This window comes from Cyprinodon tularosa, unplaced genomic scaffold (genome assembly GCF_016077235.1).
Source record: "Cyprinodon tularosa strain WSP-4 unplaced genomic scaffold, ASM1607723v1 ctg703, whole genome shotgun sequence".
In the NCBI taxonomy this organism is placed as follows: domain Eukaryota; kingdom Metazoa; phylum Chordata; class Actinopteri; order Cyprinodontiformes; family Cyprinodontidae; genus Cyprinodon; species Cyprinodon tularosa.
Genome location: NW_024039456.1, coordinates 304,396 through 332,390, shown reverse-complemented (window position 1 = coordinate 332,390; position 27,995 = coordinate 304,396). Strand labels below are relative to the sequence as shown.

The window sequence follows — 27,995 nt, the reverse complement described above, 5'->3', positions numbered from 1 at the left end:
AAAAAAAAAAATTACATTTGCATCTAAATAATCCCTTTTCTAAATGGTTCTCAGAAAGATTTTAAAACTTCTTTTATGGCGACCTTTAGTTATTTATTCCCTTGTGTTATAGCTTCTATTTGTCGGATCAGATTTGGTTAAAAGCAACGATCAAATTATGGTTAAGTTCATGACGGGAGCTTTCTGGTAACCCGTGTAAAGCAGAACAAAAGCAGGAGGACAATTAAATATTTAGCAAAATGCTAAAAATATAAACTACAGTGGCTTCGTGCAAAGTGCTGCGTGACTTTGCTTTAAGGGGGTGCAAATGCCTACTGAATTTAACAATGCTTCACCAAATCCCACCAGCGACTAAGCTGGGTCACATCAACCATCTGCATGACTCATCCGTCCTCCAGCCTCCGCAGCTCACAGGGAAAACCCTCCGACAATGTAAGAAAGACTTTATAATACAGCTGAAACAATTTATCGGATTAATCCATTATTGAAATAATTTACTAATTTAGTAATCAACTAATAATTAACAAATATATAGACTCTAAAACAAGCCATTAGCTGAAAGAGCAAACCTTCTGAGGAGTAAATGAACCAAAATTGTAAAAAAACCAAAAAGTTGTTTTACGTTTTAGCCTCAGCTACTTTAAATTCTCTTTTTGTCATCTGATTATTAATCAATTTACAAAATAATGGTTAGCTGAAGCTTTACTTTGTACTAATCCGGAAAAATGCCAGCTGAGGAAACGAGATTATATGAACTAAATTTGACTCAAAAAATGATGAAGTTCTTCTTTAACATGTCAGAACATTTAAGCAACTGTAGTTTCTGAAAAACAAGATTGCTGCAAAACAAAGGAGTCCTTCAGCATTCAGGAAACTTTTTCCAACAACCTGGGTCCTGAACAGGAGCATTTAAAGACTGTTTCTGCTGTTTTTACTGAAGTCTAATATAAAACATCCCAAATGACTCGGCAAGAAAGTAAAAAAGTTCAAATTCAGGAGAGAACCTTTAAATCCAGAGATTAGATGCTCTTTCTACGAATTAAGTTATCTCTCCGTTTCTATCTTCAACCAAACGATTGAGTAAATATGTGAAACTAAATATTGTGCGCGCTGCTGTGACTTCGTGGGCTACTGTTGCATTGTGGGGAATGTAGTGTTGGTGCGGCTGTGTTGCATGCACCAACAATACTTTCCTAGGGGAAAAGATGGTATTATTTATATTTTTCGGTTGAATGGAATACAACTGCTTTGATTGCAAATGCAAATTTGAATTTTCTTATTTTACTATTTAAAAGCGGTGGTCACTAGGATCATAGAGCAGCACAGTGATGCATTTTTGCTTTATAATACATGCACTTTCATTTATGTATTTATCTTTTTAAGTTTATCAATATAATAAAAGTTTATTAATAATATTAATATTTTTTTTAAAACAATGTGTCAGCTCTTGGTTCAAAAGGCTATGTTTATTTCAATGTTTTAATAAACATTTAACCAGGCCGGCCATCGGCTTGTAGCAAATTTTTTATCTTTGACATCCCTGCCCTACCATATCGACATTTTTGATGTTTCAGTGAGTGAGTGCTTGTTGCTATGATGCGTCTTTGCTCAGCAGCTTTGCTCGTTGTAAACCAACCAATCAGTGCACAGCTCATCTAAATACTCATGATCAAACCATAAAAGGAAGAAAACCTGTCGTTTCATTCAAGGGCTTTTAACCAGGCTGCATTAGGGCTCATAGAACAGCAAATATGCCATTTTCAGCCAAACATATGTTACACTGCTGTCCTGCAGTTGTTAGAGGTTTCTCTGCTTTAGCACAGCTGATTCTGATGATTGCAGTTCAGCAAACGCCTCTTTATCAACTATCAATGTAAATCAGCTGTGCTGGAGCAGGGAGACGTCTAAAACCTGCAGGACAGCCTGATTTTGGGGATGCCTGATTTAGATCGCAAAGAAAATACCAATCAGTTTCTAAATCTGCACAGCTGGAATCCCTACAAGACTTGAAGCTATAAGATGCAAATTGTCTCCTCACTATTCAGGTGATTTAAAAAAAATGCATGATTGTAACGTAGTTTCTATTTAGGTTTCCTAGCTTAAACCAAACCAAGCTTAGTGCTAGTAATATCCCAACATGTTAGAGTTATAACGAATGCAAGAACCATTGCAAAGGACAATAGTCATGATTTTTGAGGGCAGTGACTGTTCTATAAATACACCATAGGTAGGAGATGTATTCAAGTGAGCAGACATCCTTGGTTTTATAATAGAAACACAGATTTGCCAACTGAGCTGTGATTCCTTTTTAGAATGAAAGAGAAACTAAAGGCAGAAAGCAACAAGAAAATAAAAGGTTTTCCTTTTGTGACCAAAACTACATCTTATGTATGAGAGATGAACATTTGAAAGTGTAAAGAGAACCGTGTCAATCATTGGTATAAAACAAAGAGAAAATCCATTCAGGCTGCAGAAAAAAAGCTGCAGCTGCTGCAAGAGAGAAACAAAGTCAAAGTGATTTTTTTTCTTCCAGCCATTGGTACCTTTCTTTTTGGAGCAGGTGGAGGGAAAGTCTTTATCTTCTACTTTGACAGAAGGCCTGTTGCACTTCATCCTGCAGAAAAACGACCGCCTGGCTCCAGAACAGAGCCGAGAGGGACCAGGAGTGATGTCCGTCTTCACGGGAAGACCGGCTGAAAATACAAAGCAATTCATGTTACAACAGCTTTTAAAAATAGCATGTTACCGATTTCCCACAAATAACCATTTCTACCCCTTCAGTGTAATTAAATGATCCTTCTAGTTCTGGAAAAGGACAGGAAAAAAAACTAAAAAATGTCAACAGACAGGTCAAATTTTGGTGAAATAAGTGTTTTTCCCTTTGATTTGAGCAGGTAAATAATGCTACGTTCGCACCTAAAGCAGCAAAGGCAGCAGGAGCAGCTAGATTACATGCAAAGTCAGTGGTTGACGCGCATCAAGGCGCAGCAAAACATCCTGCAGCGAGGCGCGCAGGGCGGAGCAGCAGGAGCGGCACGTCGCAGCAGCTGCTGGAGTTTGAAAAATTTAACTTTTTGCTGGTCAGCGTGCCACATCAACCAATCAGAGAAGCTGATCTGGGAGCTGGCAGAAGAAGAGGAACAGCACTGATGAAACAGATCACTATGCTCACTCCTCTGAAACAGTTTAATAATGCCTAAATTAACTTAAAATCCCGAAATCTCCCAGCAAAACATGTCAACTTTTATTATCCTGGTAAAAACGGCCTTCCAGCCTCCGTGGCAAACCGCAAAGAGGCGACCGGGCCACAGGCTGCTGTTGAATGGGATTCCTAATGACAGCGCACCGCCAGTATGTGGGGGACTGAGCGGCTAAGAAAGCGAAATAATATTTGAAGGCAGGATAGTAATCTTGATGAACTGACTTCACAGAGGGAGGAATTTTTCAGGTGGACTTTCTCACTGGAAAACATGTTAAAACTACTTTTTAAAACACTGATCAAAGCATATATAGCTGACCTACTTTTTTATCGCGCAGCCAGAGCAGCAAAGCTGCTTTAGCCGCGCATCAGAACTAAACTTGTACAAGCATCCAAAATGAAGCAGCACGCACGTTTTTCCTACTCTTGCAGCTTGCGGTCTGAACGTAGCAGAAGAGAAAATGCCAAATGGAATAAAATGATTTATGTATTCCATTATTTATTTCTTGTGTACAGTATCTAATTTACTTACTTTAAGGGCTAACATACTCTTTACATTGGTAGATTATTTTATTTACCCGTCAAAGTTAAGGCAAATACACACATTTTAAGAAATGTCACTTATTCTTACTGCAGCTCAGTTTTTCCAGTGTTCAACTGATGCTTATTTTATTCTTTTCACCTTCTGCAAGTTTCTGATCTCAATTTATTATTCTGATGATATTTTTCCTGGTAATAATCAATGAAATCCACATTATTGTGACATTTCATGGATATTTTAGCTACCAGATCCTAATTATTGAAATAGTTTTATCAAAACCCAGATCCTTTTTCTGCTCAAAGGTTCGTGACTTAGGCTGGTTTCTTTTCCTCTTTTCTTTAAGGGATCAAAAAGCAGATTAAAGTGTAAATTCAGACGGCGGATCACTGTTGACCAGATGGCTGATTGCCTAAAAACAGATATGCGTTTGTCCTTGCTTACTTTTAGCGTCAATAAGTCTCTCTCTTGGGGCTGTATCTGAAGACGACAGCTGTTCTTTGACTTTGGCGATGTCCTTGGGGTGAAGGTAGTCGAACAAACTCTGACCTATTAGGTCATTCTTGAGACGGCAGCAGAACCAGATAGCATGAAAACAACCAGAGGGAAAACAAAAAATAAGTAAGAATTAGTTTAGTTATTTAATTTCACCACATGTTGGATTCTTCCCATCTTCATTCTAGCAAACAGTCAAAGCAATGCTGATAGATCGCCTTATTGAAAGAAAGTGAGGTTTTCAGAGACCCTCTTTATTTCCATTTCCCTTCCTTTACCATCTTATTGATTTGACTGACACTGCCAAGCCTCCATTTTTTTTAAAGAAAAACAGGCTCAACACAGGAGTCGTAGAGTTGAGTTTACTACCTATTTTAGGACCTCTACAATATTTTGAGATCATTTAATTTTCTAGGATTAACTATCCTGCAGAATTCCTGATGTTTTCTCTCTACAGCTGAAGATCTAATTTTTCTGTTGAGAAGTTCACAAACTTTTTTACACAGTAAAATGTAATCCTAAATGGAGTATTTACTGGAGTGTTGGAGTTAATAATCAGTGTAAAATTGGATAGCCATGCAGAGTAACTTTTCCTCTACATGGTGTCGATTATTCGCCAGTCTCTGATAGATCTTCTTGATTTTGACACTAATGTGAGTAAAATTAACTCTTAAAATTGAGACACTAGCTATATAGTAAATTTTACACTCATTTGGAGTTGGACCAAATGTTATCTGAAACTGAGCCATATTAAACTCTGCAGGTGTTAAAGCAACACTTGTTTTTTTCTACTGTAACATAACATTTTCATCTTCAGACACGGATCTCCTTTTAATTTACACTTTATCTCTTTAAAACCATGTAACATCAGAATAGGATGCATTTTTAATAACTGTTTAAGACTTAAAACTAAATGTCATGTATGTACACATTTAAATGAACATGTTTTCCATAATTACTTAAAATCTTTACTATTATTTAGTCCTAAGAAGAAAAAAAACAAAAAATTTTTTCTTCTTTCATACAGCAACAACTGTGTCTTTTTTCATTAAGCTGCTGAATCTAAACTCTTTTCGACATTAACTTCATATCATCCTTCGGAGATAACCCCAAAGTACCTTAAGTGCCCTGGGAAAAAACTGAAAATCTAAATAATTCATTTTTTTCTCAAACTAAGTGCATTTTTTCTTGAATTGAGGAGATAAAAGAGACACTTCCCAAAGGAACACGACAATTTACATTAAAAAAGAAAAAAAAAAACTATTTCATTGTCATATTTCAAGTGTTTATTATCTAATTACCTTATTTTAAGAGTAAAAATCCTCATTCCCTTGGCAAATCATATTATTAACCTACTCAAATTAAGGGTAAATATACTTAATTTAAAGCCGGGCATACACTGTGCGATTTTTTCAATCGTTGCACACAGCTACAGCTCACATTGTGAGTTCACAGCTCACGATGTATGTTCCCACACAGTGCAGCATGACGCTCTGATGCAATCTATCTGCTCACACTGTACGTCTAAAAACCACGGCGGAGAAGAAGAAGAATATGAAGTTTGCTAGAGTGAAACGCGCTGCCTTGGTAATTTGTGCAATTTTGTGCTGAAAGCCCTAAAAAGAAAAGGTGGCGACGTATTTGGACAAAGACATGGCTGAGCAAACGTGGCTACTACGATCTGTCAGTCTTACTGAAAGAACTCCTATTCAATCGCACCCCCATGCTTCTGTGTTTTCATCTGATAAGAAGAAGGAGAAACCTTGTTTGCGCACTGAGCGATTTGCCCACGACGTCTGAATAAAAATTAAACATGTTTGATTTTCTCTCGACCGCATGATTCCTGTTTGGGAGGTGGTCGTGAGAGGCTGATCGTTACTCCCAGTACACTACACGACGCACAATCAGGCTGAAAGTTGGCCCGATCGAAAAATTCTTGCAGGACTGGAGAGTCGCCCCGAAAAGGGCAAACCAAATTTGCACAGTGTAAGCCTGGCTTACAGGACAAGACATTTTGACTTATATCTAGATCTTTTTTTTTGCAGTGTGATCCTGTATAACATCCTAGCTTTATGATGCTACCCAGACTTCAGGAGGAAGGTTTTATAGAAATGCAATGGCCTTAAAATGTAACATTTATTTATCAAACATTTCTTTTTCTTTTTACCATAAAATGTTCGCCTACCTGGCTGTAGTTCAGTATCTTGTATACAGATTCGGAAACAAAAAGGATTTTGCCGCGATCGCAGCCGACCACAAAGAGGAAACCGTCAGCAGCCTGCGTTGTAAACACAGAACGATTTTTTAACAGAGGCATCAGCTTGAAATTGAACAGTAAAAAGGCTGAGGGATCGTTTCCCACTCACCCTTAGTATCAGATGCTTCAGTTCATCGTCTGAGAGAAAGGAAGGCTTGTAGTTGGCCTCAGTGTATGGGTTAGCTGCACCTGAAATCAGAGTGGATGATCAAACTGTGTCTGTGCTCGGTAAATGATGCCTGTAAGAAGCAAAACCCTTTTCTATTTCAATGTTTGTAGCAAGCCTATTAGATAACCTCCTCACTAACACAATATAAAAAAAAGAAAACAGTATACAGGCTGTTTGCTCAGCTGCTGAAATCTCTGGCTTTCAGACCCAACTTTTCCATCCCTTGATAGAATTTGGAAAGATCTCGCCTGGATAACCTTTACATTTTCCAGCCTCTCTGAAATGGAAATTTGAACGAGCAAAAATATTTCAGTCTTTAACAAGAGCAAACGTTCAGGAAGGACGTTGTAAACAAATACATAAGATGCTGCTAGGCATACATCACTGAGCTCTTACAGAGGAACTAAAACTGCTTTTAACAAATAAAAATAAAACACGATATGAATTAAAAACACTGAAACTTTTTTATATCTCTATTCATTCTTATTTTCAGGCTAGAAAAAAATTGAAACATGAAATTCTTACTCTGCGTAGATGTAAGAATAAAAGATTAAAATAAGGCCACAGGACCAGACAGCCTGTATAGTTGCCATAGCGATGTAAATCATAATAATATGTATTTACAGGTGCTTCAAATTAATTTAAATAACGTAAATATTTTTAAAAATGTAGAAATCATTTTAAATAGACTCATTACATTCAGTTTTTGGTATTTTGATGATGGTGCACAGAATATCTACTAATACTAAAACATTTAGTTTTGCAGAAAGTTTCAAAATATGACCTTAAATATCAAAAAAGAGGATTCTCCACACAGAAGGATGAGCTCACAGAGAAGGAATTCATCAGGGCTTCTTTTGCATAAACTAAAAGGGCAACATGGAGTCGATCAGCTTGGTTTTCTTTAAAGGAATAGTACACCCAAAACATGATTAGCCTTCATTTTCTACTCACCCCCATGCTGAACAACACTCTGGAGTACTTTTTTGATATCTCAAATGCATCTGGAGATCTGGGAGGCTTCTTGCTGTCTGCTGACATTCAAATAATGGAGGTCTATGGCGCCCGAGACAGAAAGGTCCATAAAAGTCCATAAAAACGTGTCAATATTCCTCCATACTGCTCGTCCAATGTAATCCAAGTGTCCTGAGTGGGTAGCGTCCATAATTTACTCGAAACGAAGTCATTTAGAATGTTTTTAGAGCATAAACAGTAGTGTATAGGATTTCCTAATAGCGCCCCCATGCGCGCTCACGACGCTACGGAAGCCGGCAGACCAAACCAGCGCATTCAGCTCGGCAAAGAACTCATGCTCTTCCTCAACACTGAAGTCCTCAGACATTTTTCTTTCGTTGTTTCTTTCTTTGCACAGGTAAACAGCACATTTCTTCTTCTACGCTTGCATTATCGGCAGAGCAGACGCTGAATGCGCACTTTCTTCCGGTTTGGTCTGCCGGCTTCCGTAGAATCGTGAGCGCGCATGGGGGCGCTGTTAGGAAATCCTATACACTACTGTTTAGGCTCTAAAACGTTCTAAATGACTTCGTTTCGAGTAAATTCTGGATGCTACCCACTCAGGACACTTGGATTACATTGGACGAGCAGTATGGAGGAATATTGACACGTTTTTGTGGACTTTTGTGGACCTTTCTGTCTCGGGCGCCATAGACCTCCATTATTTGAATGTCAGCAGACAGCAAGAAGCCTCCCAGATCTCCAGATGCATTTGAGATATCAAAAAAGTACTCCAGAGTGTTGTTCAGCATGGGGGTGAGTAGAAAATGAAGGCTAATCATGTTTTGGGTGTACTATTCCTTTAACACGACCTTCAGATCGTCTGCACTGAAAGTTCTGTCGCCTCTTATCTTCCTGTTGACAAAACTCAATAGATTTCTCTGTTTGGCCTCAGGTCAGGCCGCTTTGCCGGCCAATCAAGCAGAGTGACACCGTGTTCATCAAAGAAGCTATTTTAAGGAACCTCCTCCTCTGCTGTTTGTCAGCAGCGGAAAGCAGGAAGTTTCCCACAGCTTCCTTTTAAAAGTTTTTTAACACGAGAATATTTAGGCTCAACGCCATCAGAAACTTCACCTTCCATTTTCCTCTAAGCTCAAATAAAACAATTCTGCTGATCTTTCTATTAAAAGAAAAGACGAAAAAATGCAACAGTTGTAGATAATAATCTAAGAACAACTCTGTATTATGTCGGCTACAGCTGCAGCTCATGACTGGAGCCTTAATTTCCTGCTTTGATTCTCAAGGTGCATTTTTTCCTTCAACTCAACTTTCCATCATTCCACCTGAACTTAGCATTCAGAACATTGTTGCTTTTTGTGGCTCCCAGAACTATCTGAGGACGTAATGACAACACAGGCCAGCGTGCTCTGTGTTTACGGAAGTAAACATGGATGGTAGTGCCGGAGCGCATCTAGCGATCTTTCCCAACCAATAAAACACTCTTTTCAAGATGGTTAAACATACAGGTGCTGGTCATAAAATTAGAATATCATGAAAAAGTAGATTGATTTCAGTAATTCCATTTAAAAAGTGAAACTTGTATATTATATTCATACATTACATACAAACTCATATATTTCAGATGTTTATTTTGTTTAATTTTGATGATTACAAATGACAACAAATGAAAATCTCAAATTCATCATATCAGAAAATTAGAATATTGTGAAAAGGTTCAAAATTGATGGCCCCTGGTGCCACACTCTAATCAGCTAATTAACTCAAACCACCTGCAAAAGCCTTTAAATGGTCTTTCAGTCTAGTTCTATAGGCTACACAATCATGGGGAAGACTGCTGACTTGACAGTTGTCCAAAAGACGACCATCGACACCTTGCACAAGGAGGGCAAGACACAAAAGGTCATCGCTAAAGAGGCTGGCTGTTCACAGAGCTCAGTGTCCAAGCACATTAATAGAGAGGCGAAGGGAAGGAAAAGATGTGGTCGAAAAAAGTGTACAAGCAAGAGAGATAACCGCACCCTGGAGAGGATTGTGAAACAAAACCCATTCAAAAATGTCGGGGAGATTCACAAAGAGTGGACTGCAGCTGGAGTGAGTGCTTCAAGAACCACCACACACAGACGTATGAAAGACATGGGTTTCTGCTGTCGCATTCCTTGTGTCAAGCCACTCTTGAACCACAGACAGCGTCAGAAGCGTCTTGCCTGGGCTAAAGAGAAACAGGACTGGACTGCTGGTGAGTGGTCCAAAGTCATGTTCTCTGATGAAAGTAAATTTTGCATTTCCTTTGGAAATCAAGGTCCCAGAGTCTGGAGGAAAAGAAGAGAGGCACTTCATCCACGTTGCTTGAAGTCCAGTGTAAAGTTTCCACAGTCAGTGATGGTTTGGGGTGCCATGTCATCTGCTGGTGTTGGTCCATTGTGTTTTCTGAGGTCCAGGGTCAACGCAGCCACATACCAGGAAGTTTTAGAGCACTTCATGCTTCCTGCAGCTGACCAACTTTTTGGAGATGCAGATTTCATTTTCCAACAGGACTTGGCACCTGCACACAGTGCCAAAGCTACCAGTACCTGGTTGAAGGACCATGGTATCCCTGTTCTTAATTGGCCAGCAAACTCTCCTGACCTTAACCCCATAGAAAATCTATGGGGTATTGTGAAGAAGAAGATGCAATACACCAGACCCAACAATTCAGAAGAGCTAAAAGCCACTATTAGAGCAACCTGGGCTATCATAACACCTGAGCAGTGCCACAGACTGATCGACTCCATGCCACGCCGCATTGCTGCAGTAATACAGGCCAAAGGAGGCCCAACTAAATACTGAGTGCTGTACATGCTCATACTTTTCATGTTCATACTTTTCAGTTGGCCAACATTTCTATAAATCCTTTGTTTTTATTGGTCTTCAGTAATATTCTAATTTTCTGATATGATGAATTTGAGATTTTCATTTGTTGTCATTTGTAATCATCAAAATTAAACAAAATAAACATCTGAAATATATGAGTTTGTATGTAATGTATGAATATAATATACAAGTTTCACTTTTTAAATGGAATTACTGAAATCAATCTACTTTTTCATGATATTCTAATTTTATGACCAGCACCTGTAAATACTGCTCTCCGCATCATCGTCTGACATGGTTGTTGTTTTTCTTGCCGCTTCTTCATATCAAGACCCAGAATAGTGACCTTTGTCGGGTATTAATGGGGTTCAGGTTGGATGAAAGCGACCTGGCAGTTCAGACACAGGTCGCATTTGAAAAGATCAGATTCGTATCAGATTCAGGACCACAGAGCCAAGTGGCCTGGGTCGGATTGGAACAAATCGGATCTGTGTTGTTCAGACTGCCATGAAAAGATCAGATAAAGGTCACATATGGGCACAAAAATTGGATTTGGGTCACTTCAGGCTGCAGTGTGAACGTAGCCTTAGTCGTCGCGGGCGACCCGGGTTCCAATCTGACATGTGGTCCTTTCCGGCATGTCTCTCCCTCTCTCATAACCCCTTTCCTGTCAGCCCACTGTCCATTAAAAAACAAGCCACTAGTGCCGTAATAACTCTAAAAAAATAAATAAATAAATAAATCTGTCATTAGTGAATCTAAGGGAGAGTTTCACTTGACTTAAAAACTTTAAAATGAGTTTTGTTTTTTCAACGCACTGTACATTTGCAGAGAACCTGTTTTCCCTTTTCTTGTATCTACAGAATCAGCCAATGTCTAAACCGGCCCCCGGACATTTCCTCAAGTTCTAACCTCTGAGTGTCTTCATGTGCTGGACTGCCATACGCAGCACCGTTAGCTTATCCAGTTTGCGGGACATTGCGTTACAGGTGGGAACGAGGGACGCCAGCTCGTCGATAAAGCTGTTCATCTTGTCCCTCCGACGTTTCTCAATCTGACTGTGAGCCTCTCTGTGGAAAAGAAATGCAGAAATCAAAGTTGTGATTATTTTTATGGACTTAATGGTGTCAGACATTCACAAAGAGCTGCTTCCTTGTATCCAGCAAGCAGATAAAACTAACTTCTGGAGTTCAACTCATTCTGGATTGTAAGATAACTGTGAAAACATACCGCATTAGGGAGCCTCTAATTAACCATTAGTTGCATCATTACAGGCCTTTAATCCCTAATGGGTAGATCTATAAAGCTCTGCTTTCAATCAGGCCAAGTGGAACTGAATCAATGTAAGAGATTAGATGGTTGGCAGTGATGAGGGGAAAGAAGGAGAAGCTGGGATTGTACCTGGCATTCTTAATCCTGCCCTGGTGGTCACTGCAAAGACAAGAAGAAACGTTGAAAAGGGAAACTGCAGACATTTGCTGGTATTTTAAATATTTTTCATCAAATCATATCAGTCACTCCAACAATAAACTAATATTCAAAATCTACAGAGAATTACAAAACCAGGAGGGAGAGGATGCATGATACATTAAGAAGAGAACAGGCCAATTATTAAATCCTTAGAGAGAATAATGGTTATTAAGTATCTGGAAGAACCATTGGAAAATAACATCCTAACTAACTAACTGAGTTATTTGTAAGTGTTAAACGCCTTTCTTTTTTTTTTACATTTAAACTCTGACTAAATGGACAATTCATGCTGGAGGTCTTCTGGACCTATGCTGGTTTCCATCACATTTTGTGGAGCAAAAATAAAAAAATCGTGGAAAATGTTGCGGCTAACAAATTTTGATTATAGGTACAAAACCAAAAGCTTTAAAGGGTTTTTGTAAAACATTAGCCTCATTTACACTACTCTCTGAAAACCGATCTGTGCCGCGCTCGGATCAGTTCACCGTGCCGCGCTCGGTTCCTTACGACTGTTCACACATCCCGCTAGCACGGTCCCTCGCCTCCTAGTGACCATCTACGGTACTACTGCTCTCTAGAGGTAAACAAGCAAATCAACATGGCGGCGCTCGTACCATTCAGAAAGTTCAGAGAGAGAGAGTCAGGCAAAAAAGGCAGCCTTTGGTGAATTGACTTGACAGAATCGGCTTTTCGGAAATGGATACGACAAAAAAAAGTCTAATCAGGGCTTACAGACGCAGGAGACAATGACAGCCGTTGAGGCTCATCACACTGCTAAACAGAATCATCACTGGAAATCGTGTGGCATGGTAGGGAAGCTAATTCTTTCATGAATGTCTGAAATTTCATGATTACAGAGGCCGACTATAAGGAGATGAGGTGGTCTGCTCATGAGCTCTTTGTTATCTGAGAACTGAGCCAGATCTGAACTGCGCCGAGCCCTACTGATTAACTATGTTAGAGCGGTTCGGTTGTGTCCGGCACGGTCCGGTTCAGTTGTGCGTGCTATTTACACTTAGCAGTTAACCCGGTTACCGTGTTCGGACCAATCTCAGCACGGTTTCAAAAGGTTTCAATTGTAAATGGGGCTATAAATGCTCAATTTAAAGCTAAATGCCAGCAAAGACACAATCAGTTGGAAACAGATGTCTGATGAATCCCCTCCATTAAAAGACTGGATGGCAGTGATTCAGGACGTCTTTCTAATGGAGGTACTGACATTCACATCGAGACAGTAGGAGGAAAAATGTAAAGAATGCAGGAAACTTTGGTGGGATTTCAAGAACACAAGAATGAAGCGATACCCGCTGTTCCCCAGCTGTTCAACCTTCTTTTCTTTTATCCTATCATGTTTGGATGTCGTTTCATTAATACGATTTAAACAGCTGAAACATCTTATTTCATGTCTGTTATGTATTTTGAAAAAAGACAAGCAGACAGAAATGTGAGATATTCAGGTTTCTAAAGACGCAGAGGGAGGAGAGAAGGTGAGGAGAGAAGAATTTGGCCCAAAGCAAATCAAGTTTGTTTTCTGAGCTCGTTTTGTCAATGCGTAAAATCTGAAAACCAGATTCTACCTTTAAACAACTAGTAAAACTTTAGCAAACGATGGGAACGCTGGATGTAAAACAGCAACGCTGTTTATTCTTCCAACCTCCTTTTTATAGAAGATAGATTTTAAAATGTCAGCAGACTTTGGGGAAAAATAAGGGGAAATAATCTACATGGTCTAATGCAGCAGCCTCAAAGCTCGGTCCTTTTCACGTTATAATCAGGAGTAAGAAAGTGATTTAAAGCAAAACAAAAGTCAACTAACAAAAAACAACTAAGATCTAACATATAATAAAAACATCTCTTTACTCTCAGTGTGTTGGTGAGGTTTTTACTGAAGACATTTCTTTCTTTTCAATGATACTTCATTCCAAACAATCATTCTCCACTGAGAGGAATAAAGTAATCAAACTAATTTTAAATCAACTGAACTATTAGGAGCCTAAAGACAGAGTATAACCATGAAAATCAGTGTCTTACCTGCCCAGTTTATCCTTATCCGGATCCATGTCACTAAAACAGAAGAAAACTGGTTTCAACAATAGTTAACTAAATAAAAACATTCAAATGGTGACTGGACTTTAAGACTAAGATGTAAAATAGTTTATGATTCAGGATATTTGATATTAGTGTAATAGATAATGCAATAAAGTTAATTATTTCCTAAATCTAATAAAAAGTTTTTTGTAACTTACTCAAATGAGAAGCCATCAATTCTGGAAAAAAAAAAAAAAAGAAATTTATCAATGAAATTGTTACTGCAATGATTAAAACCAGATGTAGAAAAAAAAAAACTTTTCTAATTACATCAAACCACAATAAGCATGAAATAAATATAACTTCTTTCTAGTCTATGACGGAGTATTCAGACCATTCAAAGAAATACTTTTTTAATTAGTCATAAAATGAGAATAAGTTATAATACGAGGTCTATGATAATACATTTGTAAATTATGAGAATAAAGTTAATATTACGTAAAAAAAAAGTCCTGGTATTTATTTTACTGGAGGAAAAATTATGAGATTACAAGTCTTAAAATTAACAGAATTAAATTGTAACAGGAAAATAAAATTGCAAGATTACAAGTTTAAACTAATCTAAAAAAAATGTTACAAGAATAAAATTATTGTCATATTGTTAGAAAAAATTAGCAAAATTTAGGTGAATAAAATCAGAATATTAGAGGATTCAATTCTTAGCACAACAAATGCATGATATTATGAAAATAAAACTGTAAAATAATGAAATTAAAGTCATTTTACTACCAAAACATCATGAGAATAAGATATCAAGATTAAGTTCAATGTCATAAAACAAAGACATGACATAAGAATAAAGTTGTAATGTTTAGACATTAAAGTTTGAGCATCATACAATTTAAGTTGTAACAAAAGGTCTCAACATTAACAGAATTAAATGGTAATGTTACCGGATTAAAATTGTAAAATTACGTGAATTATGAGATTAAAGTCCTAATAAAACCAAAATTAAATTGTAACATTACACGACTAGAGCTGTAACAGAAGGAAAATGATGCCAATAATAAAACGAGACAATTGTCTTATAAGAACTTTTGAAAACTTTATTATTGAAATTTAGTTCTTCTAATATGGACTTTATTCTCATAATAAAATAAACAGCCTTATTACAGCTAGCACTCCATTGTACCCATTATTCTCTAATAGCAACTATTCTCTTTAACTGTGTTTATTAAACTCTCATCTTCTTGTCCTTACTGGTAGTCTGAGGTACTTCCTTTCCTCTTGCGGTTGTAATCCATGCCAGGTGTGCTGATGGAGCTGGAGATGAGGTCAGTGGAACTGGGGGACATGAAGTCAGTCATTGTAGACGATATGTCCATCCGCTGGTCTGCCATCAGGTCATCTGCACAGCAACGGCAGAAAAGGTTGGAGCAGAGAGTCTTTGCTTGAACATAAGAATATTCAGCAGCCGGAGGTCAGGTTACCAACACTTCTGTTATGGCTACAAAAGGGTTGCAAATACCTAAATAAACGTCGCTCATGAGTTGGTTTCTAATGGATGCTTTCAGAGAGTCCCATGCAGAACTATAAATGCTATTAGCAGATAATATTACAGGGTTTTTCACTCAGTGTCTGATGATTCCCTTGCATGTAAATCACCATCTGTTCTATAACCATTATGTGCTGGGAGGTTTATATTTGATGCTCTGCAGCTAAATAATCAGTGGAGAAAACACTGAATTTCAGATGAATCTCAATAAATTACAATATCATTGAAATAGTAATTTATTAAAACTTCTACATTAAATCGATCTAGGACATTTTAACATGTCTGTTACCCAAAATTAGTTCATAAAATGTATATTTCATGATACTGATAGAAAAACTGTATTCTAAGAAAAAATTTCCTATTTGGGCTTAATTATGGCCATGGTGATCCTGAATGTTAAACACACTGTCCACAGCTAATGTGACTGAAAAATATTACAGGTGAGCAGAAGAAAAAAAAGAAAATAAAGTGTAGAAGGAAGCAGGAAGAACCACAGCTTTCAGACGACTGCAAAGCCACCAATAAAACTCCAAATAGATGGCATTATTCATGCAAAAAAAGATGGCGCCTCAGTTTGAAGTCTACAGAACATTTACATGCAAAAAAATCTATTTTCTTTACAGAAGCAGTCTAATATTCTGCCCTACTGAGAAACTAACTTTTGGGTTTTCAATATGTTTAACCCAATGGATGCAGCACTTGGAGATTTAAATCTGTGTTATTTTTCTACGCCAGATTTTAATAATTTACATGTAACGCTCAAATAAGACTGACATACCATAGCCCCTTTTTAAACACAGACACCGTCTTATCAGAGCTGAACTCTGCAGAGTTCCTCACGGCCTCTGAAAACTGACTTAGGTACTTTTTGCAACTGTGGTAATTTACATAGAAATCAGCAGTTTCTCGCCTAGATGTATGCATGAAACCTCAATTACGTGTGAGCACACTGCACTACTGGTTGGCAGAGCGAATCTGATTCAGACTATTGTGCAATCTTTAAAAAAAAAAAAAAAAGCATCTTTTAACCGTCAACTTAAGATTTTCTTCACATCACATTAAAGTCGGTCAGAAATAGAAGAAATGATGCATGGCTGAGTCAGACCGACAGCAGTACTTTCACCAGAGTGATGCCTGTCATGAGTGAGAGTTAACAACTGGAAGCAGGTTGCTGACTAACCCCTCAATCCCACATCCTTCCTAACCGCTTCGCTTTGCTCCAGAGCGCCTGCGAAAAATGACGCCTACAGCCTCCGCGGTTCCTCCTGTCTTGCTCCGCTCCGAGTTCCTTGGAGCTCGAGGAGAGCATGTGCGATATTATTATTTGTTGATTCATAGGAACACAATACAAGGTATAATAAATGCTTAATCTAATATGACATAATAAAAAAAATCCCCATCATCCGTGTGATTTATTTCTAACTTTTTCTTTTCGTTGTGGATCTTTGTAATAGGGATAATAAGAATGATTTAAAAGTGTTTTGTAATCTGCATTTGTTTCCTACTTCCAAAATCAGCATCTCTTCAGCTGTGCCTGCGATAAGAAGTTTCTTTTGAAGATGTGGGATGCACTCTTAGAAGTTGTTGGAAATGAATTTGACGAAACATTTAAGCCTTTCAGAATAAAATAAATATTCTGATCTAAATTACCAATCTGTTTCCTGGTATGTTCAATTAAAAATAACGAGCATCCAATCAAACTGCCTTCTTTTTTTGGGAATATATACAGTCTATGCACAAATTAGCAGCTACCGATCTGTCTTTACCCCATTGTATTTTGACAAACTGGATCTCATGGGTTTTCTTTTTCCAGTTTGGTACGATTCCAATGGCAGATCTTGACCTGGCCGGCTTCAAACGGACTGGAGCGGAGCAAAAAATAGCTTAGCTAGGATGAAGATGACGTATGTGGATCAGAGCATGTGAACGTGTGGAGCGCCTTGCAATTCACGTTCCCCGCTCACCTTAATTTTAATGCCACTCCGGCAAAATCGCTCCACGCTCACCCAGACTAAGCAGAAAGGCATTTTGTGACATTTTTCCTTCATGTAATGATGTCAGGGCTCTGGGACAAGTGGCGTTTGATTTAACGATGTGACCGATGCATGTGTATCGTCTTATTTAACTGGCTGTTAAATTATCGCACCGTTTCCCAGCTGTGAAGGTAAAACCTCACTCCATTCATGTTGCCCTGTGTTTCCTATTTAATTATTAATTTATTTCACTAGACTTAAATGAAATAAATGTAATTTTACAAATTTTATAATCCAACATTTTTAATTGACGTGGTGAGCGCATCGGAGCGAACTGGAGTGGAGCGAAATTCTCCCTTCGGCCTTTGAATTGAAAACCGCTCTGCACTCCACCATATTTCTTCCACTCTGCTCCACGCTCCGCCCACTTGTTCTGAAGCGGATGGTGACAGACGGAGGAGTAGCAGTGGATGTGGAACAGTTCTAAATGATTAACATGACATGTGCTAATGCTCCGCATGACGTACGTGAGCAGGGCGGAGCGGTGACAAAGGATGTGGGATCCGGGGGTAATAAAACATGTGGAGCAGCAATCAGGCTGCAGGAATCTGAAAATACAGCTTGGTGCCGAGATTTAAACGGGTAACTATGGCAATATCTGTATGAGCCTACTGCAAAATCAGAGTTAAACAGAAAATTTTACTACTAAGGCTACGTTCACACAGCAGCCTGAAGTGACCCAAAGCCGATTTTTTGGCCCATATGCGACCTGTATCTGGTCTTTTAATGGCAGTCTGAACAACACATCCGATTTGTTCCAATCCGACCCAGGCCACTTGGCTATGTGGTCCTGAATCCGATACGAATCTGATCTTTTTAAATGCGACCTGTGTCTGGACGGCCAGGTCACATTCATCCGACCTGAACGCCATTAATACCTGACAAAGGTCACTACTCTGGGTCTTGCTATGAAGAAGCAGCAAGAAAAACAACAACCATGGCGGGCAATGATGCGGAGAGCAGTATTTATGTTTAACCATCTTGAAAAAATTGTGTTTTTATAGTTGGGAAGGATCGCCTGATGCGCTCCGGCACTACCATCCATGTTTACTTCCATAAACACAGAGTACGCTGGCCTGTGATGTCATCGCGTCCTCTACTGTGCATGCGGGACACTTGCATTGCTGCAAGGATCCTCATGAGAGTCCGAAAATACGGCCACATCACACCCATTCTCCACTCCCTTCACTGGATTCCTGTTTCTGCAAGGATGGAATAAAAGGTCTCAATTCTCACCCACCAGTGCATCTATGGAAATACCCCACTATACCTGAAGGAACTGCTCACCCCTTTCACGACAACACGATCCCGCTGCTAAAAACACTCAAACCACCTCCTAATCCCCAAGACTAAGCTAAGCACCGTGGGCGATCGTGCCTTCTGCTCTGCCGCTCCTCGGACCTGGAATACCCTCCCTGGTCATCTGAGGGAACAGCAGACTATTCAGACTTTTAAAAAACATTTATTTTTAGCAGGACGTATGACTTTAAACATTTTATTATGCTACTGATTTTATTCATAAGTGTTGTAAAGCGATGTTTATTTTTCAATCTTGATTTTAACCTTCTAAGATGATTTTAGCTGTAGGACTTTGAGATTTTTTCTTAAATGTAAAGTGCATTACAAATAAAATTTATAATTTTTATTGTATGAGTGCAATTCACAAAGAAGATCACATACAAGTTGCATTTATTTGGAAATGTGAACGGCAACACAAAAAAAAATAAATAAATCAGATTTCACAAAAATAAAAAACATCGGAATTGAGCATCAAGGCCTTCAGTGTGAATGTAGCCTAAATGTTGCTTTATCTAACAGGTCACACTCACCACAGATGTTCATCACAGCCTCTGTATTAAAATCATCTCCTTCCATCCACTCTTGAGCCCTTAACTGTAAACACACAAAAGGATGACATTTAAGCCCTTCAGATACTAAACTTTTTGGTCTGCTAAAGGCATTATGAGACTATGCATTTAGGAAGAGGGCATTAGCATTCAGTTCTTCATGGCTTTAGGTAGAAATCACAACCAGATGTAGCAAGTGGATCGATTACTGTAAAATTCCACTATTCAGTCATTTAATCTGTCAGATATTTACCCAACAAGCCAGCATTGAGTCAAATTACTCCACTGCTTCTGGGCGGATTACACACAGCAGCTGGTGGTTGACTAAGATTTAAGAAACTCTTTGGCTGTAAAACAAACCCAAGTCATCACCCCTCCATCTTAACGGTCTGTGCTGATTTGCCATTGAAGCTTGTCTTCAAATGTACGGCATTACGGTCCACTGTCAGTTTTGTGATCTAATTTTTAATTGTTCCAGGAGTCAAGTGGTTTCTTGTGTATAACTTTGCAAACCCAAAGTGGCATCAATGGGGAGAAGACCAGAGTGCTGGCAGACGGCCACCACAGCTCTTCCTGAATTGATGGACAGCAACAGATGGTTCTTTAAAACGATTGATTCATTTCTCAGCAGCCCTGAATTCATAAACTGGTGACTATTTCTATCTGATGCAAATAAAGGCCATGACAAATCAGATCTCTGATGCTTCAATCTAAGCCCAAATGCTTTGTGATGAAGCTGAATTTAATTTTTTTACCCCTTTAAAGACCAGGAAGTGCCATGATTTACAATCCAGCTATATCATCAAATTAATAAAACACAGCAAGAGAAAACTTTTAGGCTAGTCTTTCAATTGATGGTCAGTATTTTCGGGTACATCGGTCATAAAAACTTACAAACATTATCTTGTGATGGGAACCTATGAGAAGTGGAAAACAGAGCTCCTTCCGATACCTGGAAAGGAAACTTGAACAGGCCTCTTGGACGTGCCTGGTGCCGTCTGGATCAGTCTGGTCCGCTCCGGGTCTGCTTTGCTTCAGTCTGACCTAGTTTCATCCGCTTTGATGTGCTTTGCCTTAATATGATGCGATCCTTAAACAGCTGCCCCGACCTGTCTGCCTCTGAAAAGAGGAAAATAAAGTCAATATGGAATCTGTTAGTGAAAAATAGAAATAAAATGTGTTTAAGTCATTACAACCTGAGCAGTTAGTTTTGTTTTTATTATTAAGGTCTAACTGAAACTTTCCCTGGGTGTTACCCATCTCCCTTTTTATGATGACAAATCAAACAGCTCTGTGAAACCTGCGGCTAAGGTGTTAAGACTTATTCAAAAAGGTATAGTTGCAATCTTTATAAACAACAAACATTACTCATTATTTCTGGAACATGGAAAGCAGCAGCATGCATACATCTGTGTTTTTTTTCAATCAATTTATTTATTGTGAGTTTTGACAGCCATCTTAAATTTAGTGTTAGTTTTTGTCTTCAGGATGAAAACTAATATTAGTTTTAAGCAAATTTTAGTCATTATTATACATATGCGATAGTTTTAGTTGACTAAAACTCAAAAAGATTTTTTAAACAGTTTTATGTTGCCCTTCATAAAACAGCTAAATTTACAATTTTGAATAACAACCAGATTATTTACCAGACTGACAGCTCTTGCCTAGATACTACAGCTGCTGGGTATAGAATGAAAACCTTGATTTACAGAATTCAAGTTAACTTTTCTGTGAATTAATGTTCTACTTTATATAAAAGTTTCTCACAAAAGCTGTGAAAACAGCAGATCCAATTCAACACATCATATTGGTTTGAATAGAAGACAGACAAGCTGACAAAATGTGCAATAAAGGAATGGTTTAAGACATAAGGTTTCCTTCCCAGAGCAAATATTTTCTGATGTATGAATTGTGCATTACACACAGTTTAATCAATCATCTGTACTCCAATAAAACCAAAAGAACAAAAACATTCTTCTTTCTACTTAAAAAAATTTGTCTCCATTTCTAAGAAGTTGCCCTTTGGCGACCACTGCTCAGGGGTCAAAATGGATTTAAATTCACTTAATCAATCCTGAATGTTAAACATAAAAAAAAAAAAAAAGGAATCACAGAGAACCTAAATAAATACCTTATAATGACATGGGGATCCAGACCTAAATTTCAAGTATATGTTAACTAAAATGTTGAAATATTCAAATAGATAAAAACAAGAAATATGAGAGAGAAATATCGAAGGATCTAGCTTTTCATCTGGGTTTCCTTTTGGTAGAAAAGGAATCCCCATATAAAGAACATGTATTGCCTTTGTGAGGGGTTCCACTAAAGTGTCTAAAGACTTGATTTCAAGCCACAGTTATGGTTGCATTAGTGACTTGACTTTACAAGTTAGAGAAATCATATGAATCATCCCTAAAATCCTAATCTGGAATTGTAAAATCGAACGTCTGCAGACAACTCCAAATTCACATTCAATATGGCTGCTGTAGATACAGTGTTTAAAAAAGATGCTGTAGTATAAATATATTTGCCTTCGTGATGGGCTAAATCCCAGTAAACTTATATTGCTTAGTATTGGATATCAATCCAAGGCTGCCAGAAAGGCGGTTATAAGGAGAAGGATTCTATATGCGCCAATTTCAACATAATTCAATTCAGTTTTTTGATACAAAATCAATTCCCACAGCATATAATCTCAGGGCACTTTACAGAAAATAATTTATCAGATCATCCAGAAAAAAAAGCCTATAGTCTGTATTTATTTCAGAATGTTTTTAACAGTTTTAAAAGCATCAGCTATCACTGAAGTCTACCGTTAAGTGACCTACAGTAGAAAGAGAGAAGGTTTCTAATCTGTACAGATTGAATGACTGCCTTTAATCTAATCAGAGAAATGTTTACATTTTCTAGAAATCAGAAGATTAAACAGCCTTGAATCTCTTTCCATGGATCCCTGGGGGCTCCAACGTTTGCATCTAAAACTGCAATATGAGCATGTTGATTAAAAAAAACATGGACGTTATCCTCTTTCATTTAAAGTTTATGTCACATTTTAGTTCATAATAATTGGCTCAGTTGTTTTCATACCTTTAGTTGTCCTTGATTGTTGCTGCCTTTTCTATCAGGCCACAGATAAGTAATAAGAGTCTATGATACATGCAGATAACATATCGGGGCCATATCGTCAACACTCAAAGCGGATATATCGGAATTAGAAAGGAAAAAGTTATATCAGAACTGTCCTACAAACATCAGCAAATCCAACTTCTTTTCCAACTACAGCGTATCCAACGGACGGGTGCCCTCATTCCCAAATCCAAATTTTCACACAAAAGACAATCCTTTTTCTAGCAGGTGTTCCTGAAATTTGGCCGCTAAGCTCCATTTCTCGGACCGTGTCCGCCCTGTGACATCTAGACACTTTTTCTCTCTGGGGTCTGATCAGTGCATTTCCAGCACGACGGCTCATTAGGCAGAAAGCTGTCAATATTACACTCAAATGAGGCAGAGTCTCTAAATAATAATGAAACATTGTTAAAAAGGGTTTCTCATTTGCACGTATACATGACCTGTCTGTCAGAAGATCTTTAGTCAGTGAGCTGAAAACATGGAACCACCTGCCTGCATCACACCCACAAACTGAAGGGCAGATTAGACTTCTGCATCCGCACACATCAAATGTTGCTTGGGTCTGGTCGCGAACCAGTTTTGCTGGCATGCTTCTGCACCGTCGGTCTAGAATTTCTAGGGACGCACAGCAGTTTTCTGCCAAAGTGCAAAGGGGAGCCTATTCTAGAACTCGCAAGAACTTTGGTGGCGCCGACAGGAGCGTTTATCTTCCAAAACAACTGTGGCACGTCTGCAAGATATCACGGTCACGGAGATGGATCTAGAGTTGCTAGACATCAAAAAGGAACAGGTTCTGTTTAAGGAGTTGGCAAAAAGACCGATTAACCTTTCTTTGTAGTTCTCCATTGTAGTTGTTCCTCGGTTTTTAAAAATGGCGCACCCCGGCACCGAATCCAGAAGGACAACCACACAGAGGGCCGGAAAGGCATACCAAGGACCATTCACAGGTGCTTTTTGTCTGTGCACTTCCACTAGAGGTCTGCGTGGGTTTGCGACCTTCCGACGCGTAGTAAGGATTTTTTTGAGGTGCGCGACAACGGTTGCAAAACCTCTGCACAGGGGACGTGGTCGCGCACAGAGTCAGATTTGATGGCTGCAGAGGCTATGCGTCAGAAGCATAAATTGACCATGACTCACCTTGTGTGCGCAAACAAATTGATGAAGGAAAGCGCTCCCGCCCGTCAGCAGACAAAGAGCCACCTTTGAAGGCAGGGGTGTGGTGTCCAGGTTCAGGAGGGTTTCCCAAACAGCTGGTCTGTCAAGCCAAACCAGCCAATGATCAGACAATAAAACACTGCTGCTCATCAAAGCTGCAGGTGGATCTGATCAATCTGATCAGATATAGTTGCAGCATAGAAGATAAAAAAAAAATGTTTCACTTTACATACGAAAGAAAAATCGGACAGTTTAACAGTTTCCAAAAGGTATTACACAAGTCAGACTGTTGTTAGATAAAACTAGACCAGTGAGCTCCATTACAGGGATAAAGTACTGATCTAAGAGGGGAACTGTCATGATTGAACGCTGAAAGGAACTGGTGCTGGAGTGGAAACTGGGTCACTCGGTCTCTATGGCCTAAAACCAGTCAGCCTTAATTTCCATCCACCGCCTACTTCTACCTCATCAGTGAGTCAGCAAGACATTCAGCTCTTTCTCCCTGATCCACACTCTGCACCCACTCAGAGATGCAGGAGAAAGCCAGCAAACCTGCTACTGAAAAAGTAGCAGGATCGTCAGAGTGAGAGGGCAGCCGGGGCTCAAGGCTTTTACTTCTGCCATTTCCACTCTTTAGAATTGATGAAAAGCTATTCAAGTGTTGCCGAGTTAGGTTAAGGAAAACATGAAGATATCAGTTAAATATTTAACAGGTTTTAACAACGATGTTGTTTAGCAGTTTAGTAAAAAATAAACTATATTCATCACCTCTTAATTTTCAAAGGGAAGAAAAGAAGGACAGAAATCTCCTGAGAACGGAACCATTTTTATGCCCTTCTGGGTCAAATTACATGACTGCTCATCAAGCATATGAATGAGAATAACAAGGCAATTTCTGCACGCCAATTAAAACACCAGGAGGGAAATGGGTTACTGGCACAAGGGTTAAGATTGGCTTTAAAGTTGCAGATGTGATTTGGTTACACATCAACAGAATATCAAACAGCACACTGACCCACATCAGTCAAACAAAATTAAAGCCACTGATAGGTGACGCAAATAACATTATAATCATGCAATGAAATGTCTTACTTTCAAATATTGCTTTCAGAGGTCAAAGAAAAGCTTATGTTGACAAAAGTCACACGTTCAAGCACGCCACACCAGAGCCTCTGAAGGACTGTTTCTTTAATCCCTCTCAAGCTGAATTTCTAAGAATTACCACCCGCTGCCGCTGTCCATCTCCTCCAATCACCCACTTTGCAACATACCTGACCAATCCTTTCCAACCACACCACTTTAACTGGTGCACTGTATGATTCACTTCAATGAATCTTTTATCATAGATCCAACAAAATTATTTCACTATCAAATTCTCATAACCTGAAGCCAAAAAGCCCGCCCCCCCAAAAAAAAGAGTTTAAAAAAAAAAACAGCAAAAATAAAAATCTTTAAAACATAAAAGGAATCCTACAAGATGTTAAAATCAGAAATGTATCCATGTGTACTGACTGAATCCTCATAGACCCATTTCGGACTGATTGACTGATTTCCATTATCTGAGCTCTACACAGAACTGTGTGTCTACAGGAGTTAACATTTTTACTACTGGTTTCTAGAATTTCTAAAAGTAGAATGGGAGGCAGATCTTTTAGTTATCAGGCTCCTCTCCTGTGGAACCAACTACCAGTTTTAGTCCGTGAGGCAGACACCCTGTCTACTTTTAAGGCTAGGCTTAAAACTTTCCTTTTTGATAAAGCTTCTAGTTAGAGTGGCTCAGGTTATCCTGAGCTATCTCTATAGTTCTGCTGCTATAGGCTTAGACTGCTGGAGGACATAGGGACCCCTTTTTCATCATTCTATCTCTATTCTCCCACTCTGTAGAATCTATTAGTTCAATCTCTAACGTTCTGCTCTCTCTGCTTTTTCTCAATGTAGCTTCATCTGGTCTGTTCCTGTTTGGCTGTGACTCCATCCTGGAGAGAAATATCAGCTGTGCTGCTGCCATCAACACCTTTGTTTCTAGATGTTGGAGCTTGGCCTGTTTTCCAGTGTAGTCCTGTTTCTCTGACTGTGACTAACTGGATGTGCTCTCTTCATCCTCTGACATGGGAGCTGGCTCGGAGCTCGTCTGCCTGGCTGTGTGTTTCCTGGACGCTGTGTTTCCGCCTTCGCGTCAATGAGTCGATCAACTGGATTTCCTCAGATAGAAAACTTTGAATCAATTTGTATGATCTGGTTGAACTTTAAAGTGCCTTGAGAGGACATATGTTGTAAATTGGCGCTATATAAATAAACTGTATTGAATTTAATATTTTACTGGGAGTCTCAGAATATTTGCTTCGAGCAAAATTAGGGATGTAAACAAATTACTTGACTTACGATTGATTGTCAATTAATGGTGTATCAGATAAACATTCCATCCAATTGACTTAAACATAAACCTTATTATTGATTTCATAAACCAATTCAATTTAAGGAAAGAATATTGAAATTAATTTGATATGAAATTGATAGTTTGAACTTTAAAGGGAGAGACTCGTCATGACATCGACATCCCTTATTTTGTGACGTCATTAGGCTGCCAATTACCTTAGTACTGCTTTTTCTGAGGGAAAAAAACAACAGAAAACAAAAACAAAGAACGATTTATTTGATTTGCTATGGGGAAAAAATGGAGATTAGATTTTTCAGCCATATTGCGAAGCTCTAGTCCAGTGGGAGCAATAATTGTCACCGGAATGGCTTCATTGAGAACTATAGTCTACTTGTAAAATGTCCTAGATTGCAAACCAAACCTAATGAGAAATTAAAATCTACTTTTGGTCAAAAAAACGGAAAAATGGACATTATATAAACAGAAAAACTGAAAAGAAGGTGCTACCCAGACATGTTCATAATATTAGTGTACTCTGTTCCTTTTTATTTGTATGTGCGTTGTATGATCAAAAATAATAAAATATAAGTGACAAAAAAAAAATATCTACTTTTGGTCAGGACCAAACAAAAGGGACCAAAGGACTTTCTTGTGTAAATATATGCTTAAAGTTGCCTGAGTGCATTGGTTCTACCTTGCAGAAAAACCCAACCAAATAATCCCTAAAGCCTTTCAATTTGTTTAGATAACATGTGCCTATAAGTAGAGCTCTACTCCCAAAGCGAAAAGGAAGGTATATCTAGATAAATACCAACCTGATAAACCTCATCTTTCATCAAGAGTTTGTTCTTGTATTATATACCGCTTGAATAAATATTTTACAAAATAAATTAGATTTCTTAAAAAGACAAGAAATATGAATCAATCAGCAGCTACTATTAATAATGGTTAAAAATGTGCTTATTTTCATAGTTTGACGCAGGTAAAGCCTAATTTATGATTGAGCACATTCACAGACAACAATAAAGGTTGTTAATCATGGATGCAAAATATATTTTTTGTTCAGTTTGGGTTAATTACTGCTTTGAGTAGATAGTTTTTTATTTGTAACCAAATTGCGATTTAGCATTTGTTTCTTTAGTGTTTTTTTTTTAATGACTTGATGATCATATATTTGCATATTCACAGTTAATCTAATTTTTCAGCCCCTATGTTTCACTCTTGGTGGAAAGAAAATTAATTGAACTCCATCAAAGTACTGGACACTTGATGGACGAATCCACAGATTATATTTTTTCTGAAGGCGCTCATCATCCCAGACACTGAACATGAAGCTGCTGGTTGCGTAACATCTCATGGCCATGCAGTCATTGATACATTGATGGCACTGCTCCCGGTCACACAGCCAACTCACAGATCTAGGATCTGGCATATATGCCAGTCTAGACGGTGAAAACCTGCATCGCTCATATAAGTACCACAGGATCTTCTCTCAATTTTTTATTTTAGTGTTTTAATTTAGCTTCATAGAACAATTATATTATCAACAATTGCATGCCAAGTGAGTATGAGGATATTATGCAGGAGAAAGCACATACAAAATAGTGAAAGGTTGGTATGTCAAACAGGAGGAAAAAGAAAAAGAAATAAATTAAAGACTATTTCATTTGTCAACAACATATTTTATTTAAACAGCTTTTATATTTTCAGTTCATTTTATTGTGACGTTTTGTTTAGATTCCTTTTCCCTCACATCATTGTTTCGTTACAGCTAATTGGCTGCTGAGCTGAGCGATTTCTAGGATTCAGATCAATCCTGAAAGCTAGCCTGCCCCAAAGCAAGTTTGCAGTTCAAAGTACGTTACCATGGTGATTAGCCTTGCTAAGAACTAATTCAGCTTCATGGGGCCAGAAAGTC

The 27,995-nt window shown here is 38.4% G+C and overlaps 1 protein-coding gene across 2 annotated transcripts in view; it reads right to left on the bottom strand.

Annotated features, from left to right (window-relative positions):
- Positions 1–27,995, bottom strand: part of arntl1a (aryl hydrocarbon receptor nuclear translocator-like 1a) — a 48,224-nt gene that overhangs the window by 7,137 nt on the left and 13,092 nt on the right. Inside the window, exons 2-13 of one of the 2 annotated variants that reach the window (XM_038268596.1) lie at positions 23,683–23,800; positions 20,369–20,535; positions 19,399–19,462; positions 15,242–15,389; positions 14,200–14,220; positions 13,985–14,017; positions 11,885–11,914; positions 11,396–11,553; positions 6,599–6,678; positions 6,418–6,510; positions 4,182–4,299; positions 2,544–2,693 (exon numbers count right to left, since the gene is read on the bottom strand). In XM_038268596.1, the coding sequence (XP_038124524.1) occupies positions 2,544–2,693; positions 4,182–4,299; positions 6,418–6,510; positions 6,599–6,678; positions 11,396–11,553; positions 11,885–11,914; positions 13,985–14,017; positions 14,200–14,220; positions 15,242–15,389; positions 19,399–19,444 (877 nt within the window). In that variant the 5' untranslated portion in view covers positions 19,445–19,462; positions 20,369–20,535; positions 23,683–23,800. The remainder of the gene's footprint in view (positions 1–2,543; positions 2,694–4,181; positions 4,300–6,417; positions 6,511–6,598; positions 6,679–11,395; positions 11,554–11,884; positions 11,915–13,984; positions 14,018–14,199; positions 14,221–15,241; positions 15,390–19,398; positions 19,463–20,368; positions 20,536–23,682; positions 23,801–27,995) is intronic. The other variant, XM_038268595.1, reaches the window with a different exon arrangement.